The sequence below is a fragment of the Nyctibius grandis genome, chromosome 25 (genome assembly GCF_013368605.1).
Source record: "Nyctibius grandis isolate bNycGra1 chromosome 25, bNycGra1.pri, whole genome shotgun sequence".
NCBI classification, from domain to species: domain Eukaryota; kingdom Metazoa; phylum Chordata; class Aves; order Nyctibiiformes; family Nyctibiidae; genus Nyctibius; species Nyctibius grandis.
The window spans coordinates 402,132-419,238 of NC_090682.1; the positions used below are offsets into that span (position 1 = coordinate 402,132).

The window sequence follows — 17,107 nt, forward strand, 5'->3', positions numbered from 1 at the left end:
TGAGGCAGGAGATGGAGAAACTGAGGCACGATGATGGGGAAACTGAGGCAGGAGATGGGGAAACTGAGGCAGGAAGGTGGGGAAACTGAGGCACGATGGGGGAAACTGAGACACGATGATGGGGAAACTGAGGCACAATTATAGGGAAACAGAGGCATAACGACACCTTAAATTTGGGCTGAAACAGGCCAAAATCGGTGCTCTGAGCCCAGCTGCGTCCGACAAAGTCGCGCTCAACGGACTCACGCGGGTCCAGGTTACACCATAAATCTGGGCAATAAACCCTGTGTGAGCAGATCCGGGGTCACGGTGATTTACTCAAGCGGCAGATACGGATCCCTCTGTCTGCAGAGCAGACATGCTAATGAGATGGTAATGAGCAAAGGTCATCCCGTCCCTCGCGGGTGTCATTTCTCGCTGGATAATGGTTATGGGATTTATCGTTGCGCCCTCTGCTCTCTGAGTCAGCACACCAGGCTCCCTCGGGGGGGAAACTGAGGCACGGTGGGGGGATACCCCAAGGATCCCCATTACATCCCAGTCCCTCCACTCCCAGTGTCCCCCAGTGTCCCCCCGGTGCTCCCATTATCCTTCCAGCTCCCCCAGCCCCATTATCCCCCCATTGCCCCCATTATCCCATTAACCCCCTATTATCTCCCATTACCCCCAGTACCCCCATTATGTCCCAGTCCCCCAACTCCCAGTGTCCCCCCAGTGCTCCCATTATCCCTCCAGCGCCCCCAGCCCCAGTATCCCCATTATACCCGCACTATCCCCCCATTATCCCCCCATTACCCCCCAGTGTCCCGAATTACCCCCCACAGCCCTTTTAGCGCCCCCTGGCGGCGCGGCGGTGTCCTGAAGGCGGGCGGCAGCACCGCGCATGCGCAGTTTATGGCGGGGTGAGCGGCTCGGGGCGGGGGCGAGCCGGCGGCAATGCGCCTGCGCAGTTTGTGGCGGGACGGGCGGGGAGCGGCGCATGCGCAGCGCCGGGGGACGGGGGAGATGAGCCGGCGGTAACGCGCCTGCGCAGAGGGGGAGCGTTGTGCCGCGCCTGCGCGGGAGGGGCTTAGCGCATGCGCAGTGTGCGGCGGCCGGGCCGCCGGTTGCTGGGCCGCCTGCCTCGTTGTGCGCCCGCGGTCCGCAGCCGCCGGTGAGTGAGCGCGGAAGGGGAGTGGGGTGAGGGTAAAGCCCTGAGGTTACTGTGGACCCCGCCGGGGAGACCGTGGGAGTCACCCTCGGGAACCCTGGGGGTAGTCGTGAGGTAACCGTGGGCCTCAGGGGAGCCGTGGGGCAACCATGAGGTAATTTTGGGTCACGGGGGGTCCGTGGGGAAACCCTGAGGTGATTTTGGGCGCCGTGGATCTCCGTGAGGCAGCTCTGAGGTAATTTTGGGCCTTGGGGGTACCGTGGAGCAGCCCTGAGGTAACTGTGGGCCTCGGGGGGGGGCGTGGGGCAGCCCTGAGGTACCTGTGGGCTTCGGGGGACCGTGGAGCAGCCCTGAGGTACCTGTGGCGACTGTGGGGCAGCCCAGAGGTACCTGTGGGCCTCAGGGGAACCATGGGGCAGCCCTGAGGTAACCATGTCTCCCCCTGCTTCCTGGGGAGACTGGGGACAGCCCTGAGGTGAAATTGTGCCCCCCCCCCGGGGAAGCTATAGGGGGTGACCCCGCCGGTAACCACAGGGGCAGCCCTGAGGTAAATTTGAGCCCGCACCCTGGGTTAACCATAGGGCTCACCCCCATTAACAGTGGGGGGACATAATGCCACCCTGCCTTCCCAGCATAACTGTGGGGCAGGCCTGGGATCCCCATCCCGGACACCTGTGGGGTGCTATGAGGATTCCCCTCCCTGCACAGTGACCCCCAATCCTGGGGTGCCCCCCAGTTACCCAGGAATACCCCTGGGTCAAAATAAAGCAGGCAGGGCTTTCTGCAGAAGCTGGGACCGTACAGGGGTTGGGTCTCGCTGTATTTACCTCGTCTGTTTCTGAGCCCGAGGCACAGCTGCCTGCAACAAAGAAAAGGCTTTTTTCTGCCTTTTGTTTCTGCCGCGGCTCTGCCAGCGTGACCCGGCTCTTGGACACCTGGCTAAAGCCAAAAAGCCCCCGATGCCAGCGTGGGGCTGAGCACATCCACCTCCGAAGGCTTGATTTTAGGGTGAAGGTGCCTGGGATTAATTTGATGTTAATAAAGCTGGAGGCCAGTTCTGCTGCAGTTTCATCCAAACTGGTACTCGCTGCTTCACAGGAGCACACTTCAAAGATGTAGCAAAGATGTTTTCGCACCTCTCTGTCACTTGGCTCAGACTGACGCTGTTAATGCCTGCCACAGTCCTGTGTTTTCTCTCTCCGCAGGCTCCATCCGTTTCCCATCTCTCCAGGATGAGAGAGGTTTGGGTTCGGCTTTTCCCCTCTCCCTGTAGTTGATAGTTTTGGGAAGCAGAGGTGATGCTGGAGTCGAGATGGCAGACAGCGTGAAAACCTTCCTTCGTGACCTCGTCAGGGTAAGTCTGGCGTAGGGACGGGCCTCGTTCGCTTCGGTGATGGCGAGTCTTCCGTGGGGAGCACCCTCCTTCCTACGTCATCAAGGGTGGATTAAAAAATTTGAAGGAAAAGGGTCTCTGGGTGTATTTTAATCGAAGACATCGGCTTTCTAAAGCAGAGATACCTGTAGGCAAGCTTTCCGCTCGCCGATGGCAGTTAGATTTGAGGTGGCTGTGTGGGATGCGTTGCTCCCCAAGTGTTTTCCAGAATAATTTCCTCCCAAGCTGGCCGTTACAAAGGGCTTAGAGTTCATCTGAGGCGCTGCTGAACCCGTGACCTCCTTTGGGCAAGAGCTCTGAACGTCGCCGTTGTGTTACGGTCATAAGGCTTCATGTGAACTCGGTGCTCCCACGTTGTCTTGTATCACCCAGGTGTAAATACAGGCTTAAAAACTTTTTGTGGTATGGCACTGGGAAAGAATTTGTTTTCAGAAATAGCTTGTTTTGAAAAACTTGCTGGGTTTGATCTTAAAGATCCGTGGTGCTCTGGCCACGATGTAAAGCAGGAGGACTTGTTTCACCTGCTCTTGCAGCATCTGTAGAGCAGCCCGTGTAATTAATTTCCACCTCGTCAGGTACCAGCAGCAGCACACTCTGCCGTTTCGGACACGCGTTTGGCATCAAAATTTATCCTCTTTGGTCAAAAACTCCATATAACCGACCTGTTCTGTGGGTCACCTGGGTAGTGACGCTGTCCTGGCTCGCGCTAGTGTCCTCATGGTCTTTATTTTGAAGTAAAAGTTATATTTTAAGTAAAAATACTGATGGCTACGATATATTTTTGGAGCTGGAAATCGCTGCTCGTGGAGTACTAGGAGGTGGCATTAGGAGTCTTGTAAATGACATGCACGGACGTGGCTGATGTGAGGGTGTTTCTGGGACAAAGACAGATGTTTTTGTTTGGAAAGGAGTGAGCATCACGCTCGTACATCCAATCAGGCCACAAGGACTTTGCACATTGTAAATATTTTGTATAATTCTATTTTATTGCCCTTACAAATGCTGGCAGGGGATGAAGGGCTTTCTGCCAGGCAGAAGAAACGGGCTGTGAGAGATCTGACTCTTTGGCTTTTGCCAGGGTTATAAATAGCAGCGATTGGATGAGAAATGACACCTTTTAAACAAAAAAAAAAAATACTGCCGCTCTTAGCTGGAACGTGCGGTGATGTAGGTCACCAGGCTGTGGAAAATAGTCGGTGTCGCTGCTCCAAACCTTGGCTCAGCCTGGCACTGGCTTCCCCTGCTAGTGGTTGGCCACGTTGAAGTCCCTTTCCATCAGCGGGAGGTTTTCGGTGGCCCGGGTCATCCCTGTCCCATTCCTCCTCTCTCTGGGGAGCGGAGTGTGACAGCCTCTCCCTGTGTCCACAGGGAATCAAGGACTCCATCTGGGGCATCTGCACCATCTCCAAGCTGGACGCCCGCATCCAGCAGAAAAGGGAAGAGCAGAGGCGAAGGAGAGCAAACAGCGCGCTCGCCCAGCGGAGGTTTCACATGGAAGAGAAGAAGCAAGAGAAGTGAGTTGTGGGGCTCGAGGAGTTGTAGATCAGATTAATTCCCATCTCTCCTTCTAGTGTCCCAGTTACTGAGGGCAGGGAGTGAGCACGACTCTGCCCAGAGCTTTGAATCGCAGTTGTCTGTTACGCTCTGCGTAATGAAACTGGAACTGTTCTTGTGAGAGGAGAGGTCAGACCTTTGATGTTGTTTGACAAGGAAGAGTATGTAATTAGTTTGAAATAATAATAGAAGGTATGGAGCTGTGCAGGCTGAAAGAACGTGGATTTCTGGGGTTCTTCAAGAAATATTTACAAATTATCGTGACTAGCTCAGTAGTAGTCTGACTGCCTCGAGGTGATAGAAAACTCTCCCGTGTCCCATGATCCCCATCCTTCCCAGACCATAGAGATTCCTGCACACTTGAGGAATGATATATGTTTTTGAGGGAGATTAAAAAGTCATATTTTGCCGTTTTTCTTTGTGACAAAGTCCCTTTGGTAGCAGAAGCTGACTGGAAAAGTGCCACAGAGTCCCACCAACTGCGTGTCTGTGGATAAGCTGCAAGGAGAGAGAAACCAAAACTACCCCAAGCTGAAACAGCCTCTTCCGAGAGCAAAAAGCACCCAAAAAGTCCTGATTTTATTGTGGCGGGAGTTTGAGGAGAGCAAAGCCTGAAATCTTTAATAAATGCTTAAAAATCTGGAAGAAAGCTTTATTTTTCCTCCATTCCAGTGCAGATGTGGGGTAATTAATAAAAATTGAAAGAATCTCCTCAATGGAAATCTTCCAGGATTCCCATGTTCAGATAAAATCAGGTGCGTCACTGGCGTTGAGCTGGTGATCTGTGACATTGCCAAAGTGGTCAGACTGTGGGACAGAAGCAGTTGTCACTTGTTAGGGGACGTTTGTCCAGGCGTTGGGACCTTCACGTGTCTCACCCATCTCTCTCCTACCGCTCTGCAGTGAACCCCGGATCGTGAGCCGGATCTTTCAGTGTTGTGCCTGGAACGGAGGCGTGTTCTGGGTAAGCGGATTGTTTTTATTCTTTTCTATATTAAAAACTGCTTTTCACCCAAATATTTAACTCCTGCTCCAGTCTGGGATATCGTTTTATCAAATTAAATATTAATATCTGAAGGTCATATCTTTACCGTGGCTGTTTCATGAGGCTTAATGGAGCCTAATAAATCACCAGCTTCATTTTACTGTTAGGCTGCGGCCGGGTACGAGGAATCAGCGTGGAAATGTGAAAAGGAAAGTGCTGAATTATAGATTTTCTCATTATGTTTAACCAGAAATCCTTGTTTTTTCTGTATTTACGGAGGAGCAGGCAGAGGGTTTGCCTTTAGATCACAAGAAACACCTCACCGAGAACCCTTGTCGTTTCTTTTTCCCCGTAGCTTAGTCTCTTCTTGTTTTACCGAGTATTTATACCTGTCCTTCAGTCCGTCACGGCGCAGATCATCGGTGAGTACCTCTCCTGTGCGTGCGTTTTGGGGTGGGATGGGTGGGGGGGGTCCCGACGCTGTATGTCAAGGATGTAGCTCGGGGGTTTTACCGCTCATAACGCACACGGTCATCGGGATATTTTTGCAATAAATAAAAATCAAGTGGGTGGAAATGTTCTTTTTAAAGAGCAAAGGTTGGGGGCGGAGAATTCTCCTGTCCTCGAGCGCTATAGTCAGGAGAAGTTCCCCGTGGCGCAGAGACGGCCGTTCCGGGAGACGTTTGTGGTGTGGAACGAGGTTCCTGCAGCGGTTCCTCACGCGTTTCTCCCTGTTTGCCTTTCGAAGGTGACCCTTCCTTGCACGGTGACGTCTGGTCGTGGCTGGAGTTCATCCTCACCTCCATTTTCAGCGCCCTCTGGGTCCTTCCCCTCTTTGTGCTCAGTAAGGTCGTCAACGCCATCTGGTTTCAGGTGGGTGAGGGCAACCTGGGCCGTGCGTCAACCAAACCGGGGGGGGAATTTCTTCGTTAAGGCTCGATCGGCGGTTTGGGGCGCGGTTTTTTGGGGCCTGATGAAATCCCATCCCAAAAATGAGCCTGGTGGGTGAAAGCAGCTCAGTAACATCACCCCAGTTGCTTTTGGACTCTGTTTACCCCCCTTTTTTTTTTTTCTCTGGAATTTCCTTGCCCTCAAGCCCCTTTTTGTTGTCTCCTGGGCAGGACATCGCCGATCTAGCGTTCGAAGTATCCGGCAGAAAGCCTCACCCCTTTCCCAGCGTCAGTAAAATCATCGCCGATATGTTGTTCAACCTCTTGTTACAGGCGCTCTTCCTCATCCAGGTGAGATCCAAGAGTTGCGCTAAAAATTACCCGTTTGCCGCCCCGCTTTCCTTGTAAATCCAGAGCACCCCTCACTCGCCGGCTTCTTTTTCTCCTCCCCAGGGGATGATCGTGAGCCTCTTCCCCATCGATCTCATCGGCCAGCTCATCGGCCTCCTCCACATGTCGCTCCTCTACTCACTCTACTGCTTCGAGTACCGCTGGTTTAACAAAGGTGAGGGCAGAAATCTCTCCAGGTTGAGGGTTTCTCGCCTCGTAGCGTCAGAGGCTGATTTTCCCCGTCAGTTTTGAAGCGTAACGAGGGTCTCTCCTCCGTTCCCGCGGGCTTCTCTCTTCTCCAGGCATCGAAATGCACCAACGGTTGTCCAACATCGAGAGAAACTGGCCCTATTACTTCGGCTTCGGCTTACCGCTGGCTTTCCTCACGGCCATGCAGTCCTCCTACATCATCAGGTGAGGCGCAGGGCGGCCATCTTGGACCCTGCCCGCTCCTCCTCTCCCTGATGACACGCACCAAACCTTATTTTATTTGATTTTTTTTTTCCAGTGGTTGCCTCTTCTCCATCCTCTTCCCTCTCTTCATCATCAGCGCCAACGAAGCCAGGACCCCCGCCAAAACCTAGTGAGTGTCACCTGCCCCCCCAAATACCCCACGTCGGAGGGGGTTTGGGGTTTCCCCGCCATCAGGAGCTGACAAGCTCTCTTCCCTTTCAGCCACTTCCAGCTCCGTCTCTTCTCCTTGGTGGTTTTCCTCAGCAACAGACTCTTTCACAAGACCGTTTACCTTCAGTCCGCCCTGAGCGGTGCTTCCTCCTCCTCATCATCCTCCTCCTCTCCCACCAAACACACAGCTGCTCCGGGGCGCTGAGCCGTCACCAAACCCCGGGGTTTGGGGTGAGGGGACACACAGACAGGCTTCTCCATGTCTCTGTGTCCCCCCCGGGGAGGGGCAGGACCCAGCCCGCCGAGGCGTCGATGTCGGTTTTGCATCTCGACGGAGATTTGGGGGAAAAAATCGGGATTTTTAACACCTTTGCGAGGCCCCTTTGCCTGCCCTGACTCAGGTCGCCGTTGGGGGGGAGGGGGGTTTTTTGGGGGAGTTCCTGCTGCACTTGAGCGCAGCGTCCCCCAAGCTGTGCATGTACTGTTTTCTGTAGGGTTGGGGGAAGGAACCGGTGGCTTTCAAAAAAACAAAACCCCACAAAAAAACCCTTTTTTTGGGGCCGGTTTTTCAATTTTTCGTATTTTCACACGGAAACATTAAATGGAGAAATCACCATTTGCAGCCGTCCTGCGCCTGCCCCTCTCTGTACGCCGGGCGCGGGGGGCTCCCCTCCACGGGGTCACGTCCTCAGAGCACCGGTGCTGCCCCCCCAGGGGACCGAGACCCCGCCCCCCCTCCCCTCCCCTCCCCTCCCCTCCTCCCCTCCCCTCCCCTCCCGCCCTCTGCCACCTCCCCTGGGCGCAGCCGCCGTGGTGGGAACAACCCGCTTCCGCCTGCGCCCACGTGATCCGCTTCGCCCCGCCCACCGAGCGCTTCAAACCTGGAGGGACACGTCACGGCTCCTTCACCGCCGGCCCCGCCCGCCCCGCGCTCCGCCAATAGGAAGGCGCCGTGAGGAGCGCGCCCCACCCTGCCTCCGGCTGAGTGCCCGCCGCCACGGCCAATGAGCGTAGCCGTATGTAGAGTGGCGTCGGTGAGGACCAATGGAGCGGCGGCGGCGGGCAAAGGCGGCTGCGCGGAGCGGATGGCCGGGGCGGCGGGGCCGAGCGCGGCGCCCGGGTGAGGGCCGCGGCCCCGGGCGGGCTGGTGCCGGGGGAGGGGGGGGGGCTGCCCTGTGCCTTGGGGTGCCCGGGGCTGTGGGGTGGGGGCCTGTGGGGTTATGAGGTGCCTGGGCCTGTGGGGTGAGGGGGTTCTGGGGTCCTCAGGCCTGTGGGGTGGGGGCCTATGGGGTTTGTGGGGTGCCCAGGCCTGTGGGGTGAAGGAGCAGTGAGGTGGTGGGGTGCCCACATCTGTGGGGCGAGGGGCTGTGGGGTGAGGGGCTGTGGGGCATCCAAGTCTGTGGGGTGAGGGAGCTGTGGGGTCCTCAGACCTGTGGGGTTGTGGGGTTCCTAGGCCTGTGGGGTGGGGGCCTGTGGGGTTATGAGATGCCCAGGTCTGTGGGGCGAGGGGCTGTGGGGTGCTCAGGTCTGTGGGGTTGTGGGGTGCCCAGGTCTGTGGGGTGAGGGGGTTGTGGGGTTCCTGGGCCTGTGGAGTGGGGGCCCTGGCGGGTTATGGGGTGCCCAGGTCTGTGGGGTGAAGGAGCTGTGGGCTTTGTGGGGTGCCCACATCTATGGGGTGAGAGAGCTGTGAGGTTGTGGTGTGCCCAGGCCTGTGGGGTGCCCAGGCCTGTGGGGTGCCCAGGTCTGTGGGGTGACGGAGCTGGTGAGGTTCTGGGGTGCCCAGGTCTGTGGGGCAAGGGGTTGTGGGGTGCCCAGGTCTGTGGGGTGAGGGAGCTGTGAGGTTGTGGGGTGCTCAGGTCTGTGGGGCGAGGGGTTGGGGGGTGCCCAGGTCTGTGGGGCAAGAGAGCTGTGGGTCTGTGGGGTGCCCAGGTTTGTGAGGTGAGGGGGCTGTGGGGCACCCAGGTCTATGGGGCTAGGGAGCTGTGGGTTTGTTGGGTGCCCAGGTCTGTGGGGTGAGGGGCTGTGAGGTTGTGGGGTGCCCAGGCTCGTAGGATCACGGGGTTTGGGGTGCCCAGGCCTGTAGGATCATGGCGTGTGGGGTGCCCAGGCGTGTGGGGTGAGGCAATGCTGGTTGTCAGGGGCTGGAGCCTGTAGGATGTGGACATATGGGGTGCCTTAGGGGTTGGGGGTGCTCTGGGCTGCGGTGTGCCCAGGGCTGGGGGTGAGGGGTTGTGGAGTAATGGGGTGCAGCATGGGGGGGGGGGGGTCTCGTGGGGGGCACAGTGTCTTGTAGGACACAGACGAGCTCGGAGGGGCCGGTGGTGAGAGCGGGGCGTTATTCCTGTACCGATTAGTGATGAACGGGTGTGGGTCGGAACCGCTTCTAGGCCCCAGAGAGGTTTTATTTCATGCCGGGTTTGTGCTGGATTTTTAAGCCTCAGCCTGTCCAAATCTGCCCTCCCCAGCGCTGCGGCTCAGAGACGTGAGCTGAGGGTTTATGCACCAGTTCTGGGCCTGAACCTGCAGGGAGTGGTGGGGGTTTTTCCGGATTGTTTGGGTAAAAAAAAAGTCTTTTAAAGAAATCTGAGTGTTTTTAAGAGTAGGACATTATTCTCCGGCCACAGTTTCACTTCCTTGGTGTCTAGTACCAGGATTTCGCTGGCTCTTCCTCCACCCAAGGAGGTTGAGTTGTCCACAGCACCGACTTCTTGCGATCTCCGTGGATTATTTCTTTTTTATGCGGCGTGGTTAAACCCCAGAGACCAGCCAAGGTAAATTTAGTGCTTTTGCTATAAGCTGACTCTTGGGTTTTGTTTTTTACGCAGAGAAACGGACGCGTCCTCTGCCCCGAAGAAGTTCTGCTCCCTGTAAAAGGAAGGAAAATATCGACCAAGGCTTGGGGCAACTGATCGGGTGAGGATGGGAAGCAGAGATTTGGGGAAGGGAGGCATGGATCAGCGGAAGCACCTGGCAGGGGTGGAGGGTGGCCAATGTGTTTAAGGTCCTGTTTCATGAAACATTTAGATTCTGGGGCTACAAGTTGGGTCACTCTTTAACCCTCTTCGCTTTCCAGGTGTTCAAGCGTCCTCAGTCTCCACCTTTGATGTGAAAATGACCAAGTTAGGGTTTCTCCGGCTGTCCTACGAGAAGCAAGATACTCTGCTCAAGCTCCTCATCTTGTCGATGGCGGCTGTGCTGTGTAAGTCTGCATCCTGCCGTGCGGGTGGCTGCTAGTGCCCTCAACGGGGAACCCCGCGATGGAGCAGCCTCTGCTCCTTCTTTTATAGGTTGTGAAGCTCTCACCTTTCTGAAGTGAATGCTCTTATTCCTTCTGTACCTGTTCCTTTGAAAAACACGTCTGTCTTCATCTTCCCAGTGACCAGTTTGAGACAGAAACCATTTTAACCGGTCAAAGTAGATGATAAACCCAATAAAACTCCAGCTGTAAATTCACTCTGCTCTTTTTCTGCCTTTGCAGCTTTCTCCACGAGGCTTTTTTCCGTCTTAAGATTTGAAAGCGTCATCCATGAGTTTGACCCGTAAGCGTCTTCCTCTCCTCTCGTTTTTGGGGGGCCCTGCTGGGTTTTTGGGGGGCCCTGCTGGGTTTTTGGGGGGCCCTGCTGGGTTTTTCTCTTCTGGAGCACGCGGAATTCAGGTGGGGTTTGCCAGGCTCAAGTTAATCCCCACTGAGGACGAGGGATTTAGAGGGTGGTTTTCAGGACAGCTTGGTTTTCCTCTTCCAGACCTAAAATTCCCTTCTCAGCTCCCAGCACTCTTCCCGCAGCCGGGATCTAATCGCCTGCCACCACTTTTCTGCTGGGCTGTGGTTATTCTTTCCCTGAGCAGGGCACGGCAGGACATGAGGGCTCCTAGCACAACTTGTGCCCACGTCGTAGGCTTGTTGCTGATTAAATCAGGGTGTCACCTTTGCAAACCCACTTTCAAACCCACTGGGAGGAGGGATGAACCTTTGCAGATGAGGTTTGCGGCAGTCTGGGGGATATGGACTGGTTTGCTCTCTGTGGAAAACGCGCGGTTGGCCCTTATGGCACTCCCTTACCCTTAAAAATCAGAGAAGGGTGTCTCAACAGGCACAAAATTTGGTATTTAACCACCTGTCCCAAGCTGCCTCGTTTCCTGAGCGCTCGTTAAGGCCTGGGGCTGTGACCCGAGGAGCGGTGGGCAGTCGATCTCTCTCAGACACGGAGGTGCTTAGTCTTTGCCTCCGTTACAGGTATTTTAACTACCGCACGACCCGCTTCCTGGCAGAGGAGGGCTTCTATAAATTCCACAACTGGTTTGACGACCGAGCGTGGTACCCCCTGGGCAGGATTATCGGTGGGACCATTTATCCAGGTGAGCCAGTGGCATTTCTGCCGAGCCGAAACGGGGAAAGGGGGCGGATTTGGGAGAGGGGTGAGTAGAGTCCGCGGAGCAGAGCCGTGAGTGCCAGCTGGGAGAGGAGGGGAGCTTGGGGGACGCCTTTCATCGAGGCACCTGGGCAGCAGCTCCTTCCCAACGAGGCTTTCAGCTGCCCTGCTGTTAATTGTGCCCCACTAACGGCGTCGTCTCCATCCCGCAGGCCTGATGATCACGTCGGCGGCGATTTACCATGTGCTGCACTTCTTCCACGTCACCATCGACATCCGGAACGTCTGCGTGTTCCTGGCTCCCCTCTTCTCCTCCTTCACCACCATAGTGACGTACCACCTCACCAAGGAGCTCAAGGTCAGGGGATGATCGATTCATTCCCATTTTTTTATTCCTTTGAGGCACGTAGGATGGCACGAATACAAAAGCCTTAAAAACTGATGCTTTTTCCACCCTCTGACTGTGTTTTTTTTCCCCAGGATGCAGGGGCAGGACTCCTTGCTGCCGCCATGATTGCTGTTGTGCCCGGCTACATCTCTCGGTCTGTTGCCGGCTCCTACGATAACGAAGGTGAGTTTGCGGGCGCTCGGAGCAGGGAAACCTTCAACTGCCTTCTGGAACACATCGGTGAAGGTGCTGGTTTGGGTCCCCATGGGCTGTTTGGGGTCCCTGTGGGCTCTCCAGCGACCCCCACCAGGTTCCTGCAGTTTCCTAAACCAACTGCTCGGAGGTGGGTGGTTGTTCTCGCCCGCGCCGCTGAGCAAAGGGATTATTTCCCCCCTCCGGCAGCGAGCGTGCCCCGTTCCCCGAGTATCCTTGTTTGCAACCCCAAAAGGGTTTTGCCACCTCCACAAACTCTGCTTGGGATCGGAGCTGCTGCGTGGCTCCCCCGTGCCTTTATCTCCGCTCCGGCAGTGACTTTGTCGATGCCTACGGGAGGAGAATCCAGGTTCGTCTCCCGTGGCTGGGCTAGCAGGGGCTGTGTAAGGGCTAGTCCAGCAAGGCTAGCTGGTGTGGCTAGAAAGAGGCCACGTGAGCTGTTGTCTTCAGGAAGACACAAATATCGCAGCATTTCAATTTAGGAATCAGACACGACACCCTCTTCCCAGGCTTGGCTGTTTGTACCTGGTGCTGTTCCATATTCTGATGGCGCAGCAAACGTGTTTTTATATATATTTTGAGCGCTCTGGTGCACCCAAGAGATTATATTGATGTTTTCAGGGCTGGTGTGAGCTTGCTCTGACCTTTCCGTGTCCTCCCACCCAGGCATTGCCATATTCTGCATGCTGTTAACCTACTACATGTGGATCAAAGCCGTCAAAACGGGCTCCATCTATTGGGCAGCGATGTGTGCTCTGGCTTATTTCTACATGGTGAGTGTTCCTTCTCCCGGCGCCGAGGTATTTCTCACTCCAAGGACCTCTCTGGATACGGTGACCAAAAATACGTGGCGTTACCGTTCCTGTTCAAGGAGCTAGAACCTCTAGCGTGAAAATGGCGTGGGTGCTTGCTTCGTTCATTTCCCCTGACCCAAACTAGCGAGGTTTTTGTGCAAGATTTTATTAATAGCCTTGAAAAATCTGGGCTTCTGGCAGCTGGGACTGTTGAGGAGGCCCTTGGAGAGAGCAGATCACAGCTGGGCTGAAAATCCTGCGCGTGAGCCCAGGGCAATCAAATCTGCGACCTCTGTGACCTGTTCAGTCCTTGAACTTGTGATTTGGTTTTGGTTTATCTGTTTGTTTTCTCTCCGGCAGGTCTCCTCGTGGGGTGGCTACGTCTTCCTGATTAACCTCATCCCTTTGCACGTTCTCGTGCTGATGCTGACCGGCCGCTTCTCCCACAGGATCTACGTAGCCTATTGCACTGTCTATTGCTTGGGGACCATCCTCTCCATGCAGATCTCCTTCGTTGGCTTCCAGGTGGGGACCAGAATGATTTGCAGACTCAAGGATTGTAATTTCACAGGTCACAACAGCGAGCTGGCACCTGGTTTTTCATCTTACCTTCGCCGTTGTCGTTACAAGTGGGTGCTGGTTTCTAGTTCCAGCTCCTGTGACGCTGATTCATGGCGACTTTTGGCGAGATCAGCTTTTGGAGGTGCTGGCTGACTTTCAAAGCTGATAACCTTCACAGCACTGGTTGCCTTTCATGAAAATATTTGTGTTCGGCAAAAGAAACGCGTGTGTCTTGGTACAGCAGGAAAAGTGCCTGCTCAGCTCACGTTTTTAGGGGAATTGGTTTAATTTTCCTTGTGGATTCCTGTCTGGGAATGGAATCTGGTGTAAGAAAGTGGCTGCTGTGCGCGGGGAGGGGATGGTTTCCTGTGACTTTGGCAGCAATTTTGTCCCCCTCCCTACCTGCTCACGCTTTCCCCTGCGCTTGCAGCCTGTCCTCTCCTCGGAGCACATGGCTGCCCTCGGAGTCTTCGGCCTGTGTCAAATCCACGCCTTCGTCGACTACCTTCGGAGCAAGCTGAACCCGCAGCAATTCGAAATCCTTTTCAGGAGCGTCATCTCCTTGGTGGGCTTCCTCCTCCTCACCGTCGGGGCCGTGCTGATGCTGACAGGTTAGCGTGGTGGTTTTTACCCTAAAAATAGGGCAGTTTTGAGCAACACAAGGGCCAGGACTGCTCATCCAGCCTCGCACGCATGAGAGAAGGTGTCGGCGTTGCCACTTACTCTGCTGGAAATTAATATGATTTTTTTTTCTCCTCTTTCCTAGGGAAAATCTCCCCATGGACGGGACGTTTCTACTCCCTGCTGGATCCTTCCTATGCAAAGAACAACATCCCCATCATCGCCTCCGTCTCCGAGCACCAACCCACCACGTGGTCCTCCTACTACTTTGACCTACAGCTTCTCGTTTTCATGTTCCCAGGTGAGTGCTACGTGTCTCTGCGTGGTTTTATTTCTAATTTATTTTTATTGCTAAGGTGGATGTGACCCTTTTTCTCTCTTCTCTTCCCAGTTGGTCTCTACTACTGCTTCAGCAACCTCTCGGATGCCCGCATTTTTATCATCATGTACGGCGTGACCAGCATGTACTTCTCAGCTGTGATGGTGAGGCACGATGCTCAAACAAAGCTGATTTAATTTCTTTTTTTTCTGAACTTGATGATGTTTCATCCACCTTGAGCCAACTGAAACGTTCATGAGCCTGTTCCCACTCTTCAGCACCCTGAGCCCTAAATGTGGGTTGATTTCTACATCGACTAATTCTTGGCTCCACCTAAGATTGCCCCAAGGGTGTTAAATTGAGGTCACTTCTGTGCCTCAGCCGGTTTTGATGTCTTCAAAGAACTTCCCATGGGGGTTTCTGAGGTGGTGGCAGCTCCCAGTCTGCACCCGCTAAAAAAATCAGCTACAGGTTTAGCTCGAGGCTGATGTTTCTGCTGAAGTCGAGGTGCTGAATGAGGGGGGGCATTTAATTTCCCTCTTCTCTTGGATTTCTGCCCAAATTTCTTCTCCACCAGGCACTGACTCTTCTGCTCTTGCCCATAGGTGCGGCTTATGCTGGTGCTGGCCCCAGTGATGTGCATCCTGTCTGGCATCGGAGTTTCTCAGGTCTTGTCCACCTACATGAAGAACCTGGACATCAGCCGCCCGGATAAGAAGAGCAAAAAGCAGCAGGACTCCACCTACCCCATCAAAAATGAAGTGAGTGGTGGGCTGGCTCGAGAAGGGGGAGAAGACACCCAGGTCCTGGTGGGGATGAGTCTGAGAGACTGGGTGTTGACCTCACTTTGTTCCTCCAGGTTGCCAGTGGCATGATCCTGGTCATGGCTTTCTTCCTGATCACCTACACCTTCCACTCCACCTGGGTGACCAGCGAGGCGTACTCCTCCCCTTCCATAGTGCTGTCCGCCCGCGGTGGGGATGGCAGCAGGATCATCTTTGATGACTTCAGAGAAGCTTATTACTGGCTGCGTCACAACACGCCGGAGGTACACAGGGGTAATTGGGCGACGGGGACCCCGTGTTGTCCGCTGAGGCGCTGATGGCGCGTCTGGTATTTGGGTGCAGGACGCAAAAGTGATGTCCTGGTGGGACTATGGCTACCAGATAACTGCCATGGCCAACCGCACCATCCTGGTGGACAACAACACCTGGAACAACACGCACATCTCCCGTGTCGGTCAGGTAGGTCCTTCCCTCGCCTGCTGCCTTGCCCTGCTTTTCTGGGGGGACCACATGGTGTGACTGACGCTGCGTCCCCTCAGGCGATGGCATCGACGGAGGAGAAAGCCTACGAGATCATGAGGGAGCTGGACGTCAGCTATGTGCTGGTCATCTTTGGAGGCCTCACCGGGTACTCGTCTGACGGTAAGATCTTGCTGTGAGCCGGGTCAAACCCATCCATGGGGCCCCCAGAGCCTGCAGGATGCTGGTGGCGTGGGCTTCTACAAAACAGCTCTTGAGGGAGCGAAGTCCCACCTTCAGCTGAGGCTGCAAAGTGGAAACAGGATCAAAATGCTCCTCTCTGGAACCTGCACGTACCTGTTTTGCTCACCCCCAACTCAACCCAACCCCTTGCTGTTGGCCCTCAACTCAATTCAACCCGCACTCTCAGCCCCCAACTCAACCCAACCCTCATTCTTTGCCCCCAACTCAACTCAACCCCTTGCTCTTTGCCCTCAACTCAACCCAACCCACGTTCTTTGCCCCCAACTTAACTCAGCCCCTCGCTCTTTGCCCTCAATCCCTCGCTCTTTGCCCTCAAGTCAACCCCTCCTTCTTGGTCCCCAACTCAACCCCTCCTTCTTGGTCCCCAACTCAACTCAACCCCTTCTTCTTGGCCCCCTACTCAACTCGGCTCCTCCCTCTTGGCCCCCCATCTCAACCCCTCGCTCTTTGCCCCCCCCGACTCTTCCCTCTCCACCTTTCAGACATCAACAAGTTCCTGTGGATGGTGCGGATCGGGGGCAGCACGGACACTGGGCGCCACATCAAGGAGCACGACTACTACACCCCCACAGGAGAGTTTCGGGTCGACCGCGAGGGCTCCCCGGTGCTCCTCAACTGCCTCATGTACAAGATGTGCTACTACCGCTTCGGCCAGGTCTACACTGAGGCCAGTAAGTCCCCAAAACCGCCCGCTGTGGTGGGGTGACACCACTTCCGGGGTGCCCCCAACCCCTCTGGGGTGCCACGGGGCAGCACTGCCCGTACTTTGCCCTCTCCTAGAGCGACCGCCGGGTTACGACCGGGTGAGGAACGCTGAAATCGGCAACAAGGACTTTGAGCTGGACGTGCTGGAGGAGGCGTACACCACAGAGCACTGGCTGGTCCGAATATACAAGGTACGGCCCCAAAACGAGCCTAAACCGCTCAGATTTGGGAAAAAAAACTTTAAATTTCACCAAATTGAGCCTTTTTTTTTTTTTATCATCAAGGTGAAGGATTTGGATAACCGCGGCTTGTCGAGGACGTAGAGAAGCTGCCGCCGGCCGCGCACGCACTGACCCAGCCTTTGCCTGTGAAGCATTTTGGGGCCTTTTGGGGTGGTTTTTTTGGTTTTTGGGGCGGGTTTTCTCTTTGTTTTATACCGTTTGTAAGCGCAGGCAGCCGTGGGCCCGTCCCTGCCTGCCGGGGCGTGATTTTTATATATACACACACACGGAGCAGGCACCGAATCGGAAGGAACGGCTTTAACGGGGGGCGTTGATTAATGGGGGAATTCCGAATAATAATAATAATTAAAGAAAAAAACACAAAAAAATGCCATTTTGGTGGAGTTTTGCCCCAATTCTG

At 55.1% G+C, this 17,107-nt stretch overlaps 2 protein-coding genes across 2 annotated transcripts; both read left to right on the forward strand.

The window, feature by feature from the left end:
* Positions 1-1,064: 1,064 nt before the first annotated feature.
* Positions 1,065-7,600, forward strand: EI24 (EI24 autophagy associated transmembrane protein). The gene is made up of 11 exons (XM_068418265.1): positions 1,065-1,153; positions 2,356-2,504; positions 3,912-4,057; positions 5,001-5,061; positions 5,438-5,504; positions 5,831-5,955; positions 6,204-6,323; positions 6,426-6,537; positions 6,665-6,776; positions 6,871-6,945; positions 7,038-7,600. The coding sequence occupies exons 2-11, from the start codon at positions 2,463-2,465 to the stop codon at positions 7,189-7,191; spliced, it is 1,014 nt and encodes a 337-aa protein (XP_068274366.1). The 5' UTR covers positions 1,065-1,153; positions 2,356-2,462; the 3' UTR covers positions 7,192-7,600.
* A 442-nt stretch (positions 7,601-8,042) lies between these two features.
* STT3A (STT3 oligosaccharyltransferase complex catalytic subunit A) lies at positions 8,043-17,075 on the forward strand. The gene is made up of 19 exons (XM_068418230.1): positions 8,043-8,106; positions 9,812-9,899; positions 10,060-10,185; positions 10,465-10,525; positions 11,221-11,342; positions 11,569-11,714; positions 11,837-11,927; positions 12,624-12,730; positions 13,112-13,276; positions 13,743-13,923; positions 14,079-14,234; positions 14,325-14,416; positions 14,858-15,013; positions 15,112-15,300; positions 15,380-15,496; positions 15,577-15,679; positions 16,243-16,431; positions 16,541-16,656; positions 16,750-17,075. Exons 3-19 carry the CDS (start codon positions 10,098-10,100, stop codon positions 16,786-16,788), a joined length of 2,118 nt encoding a protein of 705 aa, XP_068274331.1. The 5' UTR covers positions 8,043-8,106; positions 9,812-9,899; positions 10,060-10,097; the 3' UTR covers positions 16,789-17,075.
* Positions 17,076-17,107: the final 32 nt, after the last annotated feature.